At 52.8% G+C, this 10390-nt stretch overlaps 2 protein-coding genes across 2 annotated transcripts; both read left to right on the forward strand.

Moving 5' to 3' along the window:
- Positions 1–3928: 3928 nt before the first annotated feature.
- On the forward strand, positions 3929–7523 carry LOC137319584 (transcription factor PU.1-like; the record flags this gene model as incomplete). The annotated part of the gene is made up of 2 exons (XM_067981683.1): positions 3929–4121; positions 6945–7523. Coding segments are annotated over 2 exons (504 nt in total), but the record flags the coding sequence as incomplete, so codon positions are not given.
- A 71-nt stretch (positions 7524–7594) lies between these two features.
- On the forward strand, positions 7595–9846 carry LOC137319586 (uncharacterized; the record flags this gene model as incomplete). The annotated part of the gene is made up of 1 exon (XM_067981684.1): positions 7595–9846. A coding segment is annotated over exon 1 (1106 nt), but the record flags the coding sequence as incomplete, so codon positions are not given.
- Positions 9847–10390: the final 544 nt, after the last annotated feature.

The following is a 10390-nucleotide window of genomic DNA, read 5'->3' on the forward strand; positions in this document are numbered from 1 at the left end:
CTAACTCTCAGAGTGAGACGTTAATACTGTCTCTAACTCTCAGAGTGAGGGTTAATACTGTCTCTAACTCTCAGAGTGAGGCGTTAATACTGTCTCTAACTCTCAGAGTGAGACGTTAATACTGTCTCTAACTCTCAGAGTGAGACGTTAATACTGTTTCTAACTCTCAGAGTGAGGGTTAATACTGTCTCTAACTCTCAGAGTGAGACGTTAATACTGTCTCTAACTCTCAGAGTGAGGTGTTAATACTGTCTCTAACTCTCAGAGTGAGACGTTAATACTGTCTCTAATTCTCAGAGTGAGGCGTTAATACTGTCTCTAATTCTCAGAGTGAGGGTTAATACTGTCTCTAACTCTCAGAGTGAGGCGTTAATACTGTCTCTAACTCTCAGAGTGAGACGTTAATACTGTCTCTAATTCTCAGAGTGAGGGTTAATACTGTCTCTAACTCTCAGAGTGAGGCGTTAATACTGTCTCTAACTCTCAGAGTGAGGGTTAATACTGTCTCTAATTCTCAGAGTGAGGGTTAATACTGTCTCTAACTCTCAGAGTGAGGCGTTAATACTGTCTCTAACTCTCAGAGTGAGACGTTAATACTGTCTCTAATTCTCAGAGTGAGGGTTAATACTGTCTCTAACTCTCAGAGTGAGGGTTAATACTGTCTCTAATTCTCAGAGTGAGGGTTAATACTGTCTCTAACTCTCAGAGTGAGGCGTTAATACTGTCTCTAAATCTCAGAGTGAGACGTTAATACTGTCTCTAATTCTCAGAGTGAGGCGTTAATACTGTCTCTAATTCTCAGAGTGAGGGTTAATACTGTCTCTAACTCTCAGAGTGAGGCGTTAATACTGTCTCTAACTCTCAGAGTGAGGGTTAATACTGTCTCTAATTCTCAGAGTGAGGTTTAATACTGTCTCTAACTCTCAGAGTGAGGCGTTAATACTGTCTCTAACTCTCAGAGTGAGACGTTAATACTGTCTCTAACTCTCAGATTGAGGGTTAATACTGTCTCTAACTCTCAGAGTGAGGCGTTAATACTGTCTCTAACTCTCAGAGTGAGGGTTAATACTGTCTCTAACTCTCAGAGTGAGGCGTTAATACTGTCTATAACTCTCAGAGTGAGACGTTAATACTGTCTCTAACTCTCAGAGTGAGGCGTTAATACTGTCTCTAATTCTCAGAGTGAGACGTTAATCCTGTCTCTAACTCTCAGAGTGAGGCGTTAATACTGTCTCTAATTCTCAGAGTGAGGGTTAATACTGTCTCTAATTCTCAGAGTGAGGGTTAATACTGTCTCTAACTCTCAGAGTGAGACGTTAAAACTGTCTCTAACTCTCAGAGTGAGACGTTAAAACTGTCTCTATCTCTCAGAGTGAGACGTTAATACTGTCTCTAACTCTCAGAGTGAGACGTTAATACTGTCTCTAACTCTCAGAGTGAGGGTTAATACTGTCTCTAACTCTCAGAGTGAGACGTTAATACTGTCTCTAACTCTCATAGTGAGACGTTAATACTGTCTCTATCTCTCAGAGTGAGATGTTAATACTGTCTCTAACTCTCAGAGTGAGACGTTAATACTGTCTCTAATTCTCAGAGTGAGGGTTAATACTGTCTCTAACTCTCAGAGTGAGGCGTTAATACTGTCTCTAATTGTCAGAGTGAGGGTTAATACTGTCTCTAACTCTCAGAGTGAGACTTTAATACTGTCTCTAACTCTCAGAGTGAGACGTTAATACTGTCTCTAACTCTCAGAGTGAGACGTTAATACTGTCTCTAACTCTCAGAGTGAGGCGTTAATACTGTCTCTAACTCTCAGAGTGATGCGTTAATACTGTCTCTAACTCTCAGATTGAGTTGTTAATACTGTCTCTAACTCTCAGAGTGAGATGTTAATACTGTCTCTAACTCTCAGAGTGAGGCGTTAATACTGTCTCTAACTCTCAGAGTGAGATGTTAATACTGTCTCTAACTCTCACAGTGAGACGTTAATACTGTCTCTAACTCTCAGAGTGAGACCTTAATACTGTCTCTAACTCTCAGAGTGTGACGTTAATACTGTCTCTAACTCTCAGAGTGAGACGTTAATACTGTCTCTAACTCTCAGAGTGAGGTGTTAATACTGTCTCTAACTCTCAGAGTGAGGCGTTAATACTGTCTCTAACTCTCAGAGTGTGACGTTAATACTGTCTCTAACTCTCAGAGTGAGACGTTAATACTGTCTCTAACTCTCAGAGTGAGGATTAATACTGTCTCTAATTCTCAGAGTGAGGGTTAATACTGTCTCTAACTCTCAGAGTGAGACGTTAATACTGTCTCTAACTCTCAGAGTGAGGGTTAATACTGTCTCTAACTCTCAGAGTGAGATGTTAATACTGTCTCTCACTCTCAGAGTGAGACGTTAATACTGTCTCTAATTCTCAGAGTGAGGGTTAATACTGTCTCTAACTCTCAGAGTGAGACGTTAATACTGTCTCTAACTCTCAGAGTGAGACGTTAATACTGTCTCTAACTCTCAGAGTGAGATGTTAATACTGTCTCTAACTCTCAGAGTGAGACGTTAATACTGTCTCTAACTCTCAGAGTGAGATGTTAATACTGTCTCTAACTCTCAGAGTGAGACGTTAATACTGTCTCTAACTCTCAGAGTGAGACGTTAATACTGTCTCTAACTCTCAGAGTGAGATGTTAATACTGTCTCTAACTCTCAGAGTGAGGCGTTAATACTGTCTCTAATTGTCAGAGTGAGGGTTAATACTGTCTCTAACTCTCAGAGTGAGGTGTTAATACTGTTTCTAACTCTCAGAATGAGGTGTTAATACTGTCTCTCACTCTCAGAGTGAGGCGTTAATACTGTCTCTAACTCTCAGAGTGTGACGTTAATACTGTTTCTAACTCTCAGAGTGAGGTGTTAATACTGTCTCTGTCTCTCAGATCGAATCTGTGAAATGCACAGACTTTACACCACGGGATCTGGCCATTTGGCCCATCCGATGCGGGCTGTTTAACCCTCCACCTGAATGAACAGTTCTAATCACCCTTACCCCCGTTCCCGTATCTCTTTGACTCCTTTTCCTTCTTCGCCCTATCCTATCTAATCCTGAACATTGACATATTTTCTCCGTCAACCACTAACCCTGGAAGTGAATTCCACAGCCTCTCATCTCTCTGTGTGAAGAAGTTTCTCCTGCCCTCTGTTCTAAATCTCTTACATTTAATCCTGCATCGATGGCCCCTCATTCTCAACTACTGGTAACTCCTGATTCTATCTACCATCTCCCATCCCTTCATCATTTTAAATCCATCATATCTCCCCGTGATCTATGTTGTTCTATCGGAAAAAGACCCAATTTTCAAGTCTTTCTTTGCATTTATATTTTCTCATTCCAGGCAGCACCCATGTGAATCTGTGTTGTATCCTCTTCAAAGTCTCAATATCCTTCCTACAATCCCAATACTGCACACAGTGCTCTAACTGAGGTCTTATTAAAGTTTATATGGGCTGATCATTACCTCCTGGTTTTCAGACTCTATACCTCTTGAGAAAAAACCTTGAATTCCACTAGATTTTAATCACCCCGCCATTGGCGGCCGTGCCTCCAGCTGCCTGGGCCCTGAGCTCTGGAATTCCCTCCCTAAACCTCTCTCCCTCTCCGCCTCTCTCTCCTCCTTTAAGACGCTCCTTAAAACCTACCTCTTTGACCAAGCTTTCGGTCTCCTGTCCTAATATCTCCTTATGTGGCTCGGTGTTAAGTTTTGTTTGATAATCGCTCCTGTGAAGCACCTTGGGACGTTTTACTACATTAAAGGCGCTGGATAAACGGGAGTTGCTGTTCGCTCATGTTGCCATGGATAGGAAGGAAGTTTGACATTTCTACCGATGTGGTCACATGCCACACTCGACACTGCCGGCTTCTTCTGATATTTGTACATTGTGTTCACCTCACGGCTCCTCTCTCTGATCCAGGTACCCTACGTGCCACGGTGGTGCCCGCAGTACACGTCCTCGGCCGAGCGCAGTTCTGATGAGGAAGATCTGGAGAGGCACAGTCCGCCTCTGGAAGTGTCTGACGGAGAGACAGAGGCCGCGGATCCCATTCCCCACATGGGCAGTGCAGAATCAGGTGAGTACAAGGTGGGAGACACTGGACAGGAAGAGGAAGTGAAAGGATTCAGTTCTCAAGCCTGTCTTTTGTGAAGGATTTCAGGAACTCTTCAAATGTATCTCGAGCCTTTCGGGGCCTTGGCGGAGGGCGAAGAGGCTGTGGATATCAAAGGGGAAAGCATGCGCAGGCTCAGGCCTGAGGCCGCAGCTGACCGGTTCAGTCACCGGCCGTGCATGAGAGCTGCAGCTGACCTTGCAGAACATGGCTCGACTCAACCGCCAGATTTCAGCTGCCCCTCAGCCTGCAGGCAGTTCTCCACGGCTGTTGACAGGTAGAAGCCGTTGGTAGCTTTTTTGCGGCTGACCAGGCCCTGCTGGTCGTGATGACATGCGTTCTTTCTTGACGAGTCACGTAGAGCGTTGCACGCTGTGTTTAGGCCGTTTCCACTTGCTTCACGGTTAGCCTGCTCTCCACACGTACACTGTGAGGTCAGGATCAGGGCCTCCTCTCCGAATCATCTGCCAAAGCGAGGTCTGCTCACCTCCGCCTGCGGACTCCAATGCGTGCACACCAACGGGTGAGCAGAGACCGTCCTGGTCCCCATCCTCTGCGACCCAGGTCATCGGAACCGCTGGACGAATTAAGACGAAGGTCCCTCTCGTTCTCCTCTACCATCCCGGTAGTCACCTGATACATCGATAATGGAGGTGTTCACTAGTCCTAGCAATCAATCACCATCAATGAGTCTCCAACTGACCCAGACATGAGGTGAGGAAAACCCACCAGTGGGGGAGAGATTTGGGAACCACAGGTCCACAGTCACCTGCTCCTCCCGAGCGTGTTACACTCACCACAGGTCATGTCTCAAATTACTGTGTCCCAGAATGTTATTTTCTGAGGGAAATCGATCTCATTTGTATGTGTATGAATCAGTACTCTCTGCTTCTACCATCTCCCCAGGGAGCCTGTTCCATAGATTGACCACTCACTCTTCGAAATATTCTTTCTGCGGATGAATTCACCCCCCCTTCGAGCGCAGGCCGTGTCCTCGGGTTCGACTGTTCTGGACAAGGTGGAACATCTCCTCAAGGTTGACATTATCCAGTCCCTTGAGAGTTCTAAAAACAGCAATCAGACCACCTCTCAACAATCTCCTTTGCAGTGAGAACCCCCCCAATTTACACAATCACTCCTCACAATCCAATCCCCCCACCCCCCATAATAATTCTGGTCGCTCTCTTCTGCATCCTCAGAAAGGGGAGAGGGGGCTTTCCATGAGTGGGTGAATTTAAAAGAAGTGGTTAAAATGCTCAAGAAAGCCAAATGCCGGGGAAGAGAGAGGGAAAAAACTATGAGAGAAAAAGAGGCCAGAAAATATGTTTGTTTTCGACGGGTTAATAACAAATGGAGACGGTCGTGTAATGGTCATGTTACTGGACCTGTGATCCAGGGAACGGGAGTTCAAATCCCACCATGTGAAAATTTGAATTCAGTTTAAAATCTTGCAATTAAAAGCCGGTCTCAGTAAAAGTGACCATGAAGCTGTCGGATTGTCCTAAAAACCCAACTGGTTCACTAATGTCCTTTAGGGAAGGAAACCTGCCGTCCTCGCCCGGTCTGGGCCTATTGGTGACTCCAGTCCCACACCAACGTGGTTGACTATTAACTGCCCTCTGAAGTAGCCCAGCAAACCACTCAGCTGTATCAAAACCACTCCCAGTGTTTCCAGGAGAAGGCCCACCACCATCTTCTCAGGGCAACGAGGGATGGGCAATAAACACCGGCCTTACCAGCGACGCCCACATCCCGAGAATAAATGGGGGACAAAACCCGAGTTGATGGAGTCTACATGGGGATTTGGGATGAGCTTGCCAGTAGGCGATGGAGCCTCCTGAACGGAATTCCAGATTCGTTGAAAGCTTTCCCTCTCCCTACCCTTGATTCAGTTGGGTAACGTTTCTTCATCACTCCCAATCTCTGTAACCTCCTCCACCCCACACCCTCCGAGATCTCGGTAACCTCCTCCAGCCCTACGACCCTCCGAGATCTCTGTAACCTCCTCCAGCCCCACAACCCTCCGAGATCTCTGTAAACTCCTCCAGCCCCACAACCCTCCGAGATCTCTGTAACCTCCTCCAGCCCCACAACCCTCCGAGATCTCTGTAAACTCCTCCAGCCCCACAACCCTCCGAGATCTCTGTAACCTCCTCCACCCCACACCCTCCGAGATCTCTGTCACCTCCTCCAGCCCTACAACCCTCTGAGATCTCTGTAACCTCCTCCAACCCTACAACCCTCCGAGATCTCTGTAAACTCCTCCACCCCACACCCTCCGAGATCTCTGTAAACTCCTCCAGCCCTACAACCCCCCGAGATCTCTGTAACCTCCTCCAGACCTACGACCCTCCGAGATCTCTGTAACCTCCTCCAGCTCTATGACCCTCCGAGATCTCTGTAACCTCCTCCAGCCCTACAACCCTCCGAGATCTCTGTAACCTCCAACTCTGGCATCCTGTCCTTCCACGATTTCCTTCGCTCCACCATTGGCGGCCGTGCCTTCAGCTGCCTCGGCCCGAAGCTCTGGAATTCCCTCCCTAAACGTATCCTCCTCTCTGCCTCTCTCCCCTCCTCTAAGACGCTCCTTAAAACCTACCTCTTTGACCAGGCTTTTGGTCACCTGTCCTGACATCTTATGTGGCTCGGTGTCAAGTTTTGTTTGATAATCGCTCCTGTGAAGCACCTTGGGACGTTTTACTACGTTCAAGGCGCTGCATAAATGGGAGTTGTTGTTATTGATCAGCTGCCTTGACGTTCCCAACCCATTGTGACATTCCCCAACAGGGAACAAGAAGAAGATCCGTCTGTACCAATTCCTGCTGGACCTCTTGCGGAGCGGAGACATGAAGGACAGTATCTGGTGGGTGGACAAGGATAAGGGGACCTTCCAGTTCTCCTCCAAACACAAGGAGGTGCTGGCACACCGCTGGGGGGTGCAGAAAGGCAACCGGAAGAAGATGACGTACCAGAAAATGGCCAGAGCTCTGAGGAACTACGGCAAAACGGGCGAGGTGCGCAAGGTCAAGAAGAAGCTGACCTATCAGTTCAGCGGCGAGGTGATGGGGAGGGGGGAGTGGAAGCAGTACCCCCACTGAAGGGGGGCACCCCCCGTACCCCCTCTTAACGGGTCCACCCCCTCCCCGTGCCCCCAATGAACGGGTCCACCTCCCCCCGTACCCCCACTGAATGGGTCCACCTCCCCCCGTACCCCCACTGAATGGGGGCACCTCCCCCCCGTACCCCCACTGAATGGGTCCACCTCCCCCCGTACCCCCACTGAATGGGTCCACCTCCCCCCCCCGTACCCCCACTGAATGGGATCACCTCCCCCATGTACCCCCACTGAATGGAGGCACCTCCCCCCCGTACCCCCACTGAACGGGTCCACCTCCCCCCGTACCCCCACTGAAGGGGGGCAACCCCCCGTACCCCCACTGAAAGAGGTCCACCTCCCCCCGTACCCCCACTGAATGGGTCCACCTCCCCCCGTACCCCGACTGAATGGGATCACCTCCCCCCCGTACCCCCACTGAATGGGGCCACCTCCCCCCGTGCCCCCACTAAACGGGTCCACCTCCCCCCCCTACCCCACTGAGGGGGGGCAACCCCCCGTACCCCCACTGAACGGGTCCACCTCCCCCCGTACCCCGACTGAATGGGATCACCTCCCCCCCGTACCCCCACTGAATGGGTCCACGTCTCCCCCGTACCCCCACTGAAGGGGGGCACCTCCCCTCCGTACCCCCACTGAACGGGTCCACCTCCCCCCGTACCCCCACTGAAGGGGGGCACCCCCCGTACCCCCACCGAACGGGTCCACCTCCCCGTACCCCCACTGAATGGGGGCACCTCCCCTCCGTACCCCCACTGAATGGGGGCACCTCCCCTCCGTACCCCCACTGAATGGGGGCACCTCCCCTCCGTACCCCCACTGAATGGGTCCACCTCCCCCCCCCGTACCCCCACTGAATGGGGGCACCTCCTCCCGTACCCCCACTGAACGGTTCCACCTCCCCCCGTACCCCCACTGAAGGGGGGCACCCCCCCCGTGCCCCCACCGAATGGGTCCACCTCCCCCGTACCCCCACTGAACGGGTCCACCTCCCCCCCTACCCCCACTGAAGGGGGGCAACCCCCCGTACCCCCACTGAATGGGATCACCTCCCCCCCGTACCCCCACTGAATGGGTCCACTTCCCCCCGTACCCCCACTGAATGGGGGCACCTCCCCTCCGTACCCCCACTGAATGGGGGCACCTCCCCTCCGTACCCCCACTGAATGGGGGAACCTCCCCGCCGTACCCCCACTGAAGGGGGGCACCCCCCCGTACCCCCACTGAACGGGGGCACCCCCCCGTACCCCCACTGAACGGGTCCACCTCCACCCCCTACCCCCACTGAACGAGGGCACCCCCCTACCCCCTTGCTCCTGCAGGACTAACTCTCCACCCCTCCATGTCTGGAACACAAAGGACATTTTAATGAGGAGTGGGGGGGCCGCCATTCAGAGACGATGAGGAGTGTCGTGAACCAAGCAAGAGGCCAAGCCCATCTGGGAATACCCAGGAACAAGAACACATCATGAGATCTCCCCTCCCTCTCCCTCACCTCCCCCTCCCTCCCCTCACTCTCCACTCCCTCTCCCTCACCTCCCCCTCCCTCCCCTCACTCTCCACTCCCACTCCCTCCCCTCCGATTCCTCCCTTCCCCCTCCCTTCCCTCCCCCTCCCTCCCCTCTCCCTCCCTTCCCTCACTCTCCACTCCCTCCCCTCCCATTCCTCCCCTCCCCCTCCCTCCCCTCACTCTCCACTCCCTCTCCCTCCCCTCCTCCTCTCTCGCCTCACTCTCCACTCCTTCTCCCTTCCCTCCCATTCCTCCCCCTCCCTCCCCAGCCCCTCCCTCCCCTCTCCCTCACTCCCCTCTCCCTCCCTCCCCTCACTCTCCACTCCCTCTCCCTCCCCTCCCATTCCTCCCCTCCCCCTCCCTCCCCTCACTCTACACTCCCTCTCCCTCCCCTCCCTCTTCCTCCACTTCTCTCCCCTCTTTCCCCTCTCCCTCCCTCCCCTTCCCACCCCTCCCCTCTCCCTTCCCCTCCGTCTCCCTCCCTCCCCTCACCTTTCCTATCCCTCCCTCCCCTTCCCTCCTCATCCCTCCTCTCTTTCTCCACCCCCTCCCTGTCCCTCCCCCTCTCTCCCCTCTCCCTCCCTCTCCTTCCCACCCTTCCCATCTCCCTTCCCTCTCCCACCCTCCCCTTTTCTGCCAGTCGCCCTCTCTCCCCTTTCCATCACCCTCTCCCTCCCCCCTACCTCCTCATCCCTCCTCTCTCTTTCTCCTCCCCTCTCCCTGTCCCTCCCTCTCTCCCCTCCCTCCCCTCTCCCTCCCTCCCCTTTCCCTCTCCCTCCCCTCTCTCCCCTCCCCTTTCTCTCTCCCTCCCTTCTTCCTCCCCTCTCCCTCCCTCCCCTCTCCCCTCCCTCCCTTCTTCCTTCCCTCTCCCTCCCTCCCCTATCCTCTCCCTCCCCCTCTCTCTCTCCCCTCTCCCCCTCCGTCCCCTCTCCCTCCCTACCCTTTCCCTCTCCCTCTCCCTCCCTCCCTCCCCTTTCCCTCTCCCTTCCTCGCCCCCCACTCCCTCCCCTTTCCTTCTCCCACCCCCTCCCACCCTCCCCTCTCCTTGCCTCCCCTCTCCCCCTCCCTCCCCTTTCCCTCTCCCTCCCTCCCCTCTCCCCCTCCCTCCCCTCTCCCCCTCTCTCCCCCTCCCTCCCCTCTCCCCCTCTCTCCCCTCTCCCTCCCCTCTCCCTCCCCCCTCGCTGGCCTTGAATTTTAATTGTTTCGACTGATCTGTAACAGCTTCAGATCCTAAATTCAGCCCCTGCTTCCCACAGACACAACTTTGTTTGGTGATAACAGGGAGGGGGTTCCCCAGTTATTGGGGGCTGCCAGCCCACCTCGGACAGGGAGCCCAGGGGAGGTGGGACACCCGTGTCAGCTTCTTTTGCTTCCAGTTCTGTGTTGTTTCTCTGGACTAAAACCTTCCTTCAGTATCTCTAAACTCTGCACAGTCTGCCGTCTGCCCTCTCTCGCCGGCAACTCACCCCCTGACTGGTCCGAGGGGGACGTTCTCTGATTCCATTCCAGATCTTCCGTGGGCTTCACCCATCAAAACTGTGAGACGCCCGTCTCCAGGAGGCCGACTAACGGGGGGGCCCTACAGGCGGGGGACCTCTGCTGCTGGCA

The sequence above is a fragment of the Heptranchias perlo genome, unplaced genomic scaffold, assembly GCF_035084215.1.
Source record: "Heptranchias perlo isolate sHepPer1 unplaced genomic scaffold, sHepPer1.hap1 HAP1_SCAFFOLD_870, whole genome shotgun sequence".
Taxonomy (NCBI): Eukaryota; Metazoa; Chordata; class Chondrichthyes; order Hexanchiformes; family Hexanchidae; genus Heptranchias; species Heptranchias perlo.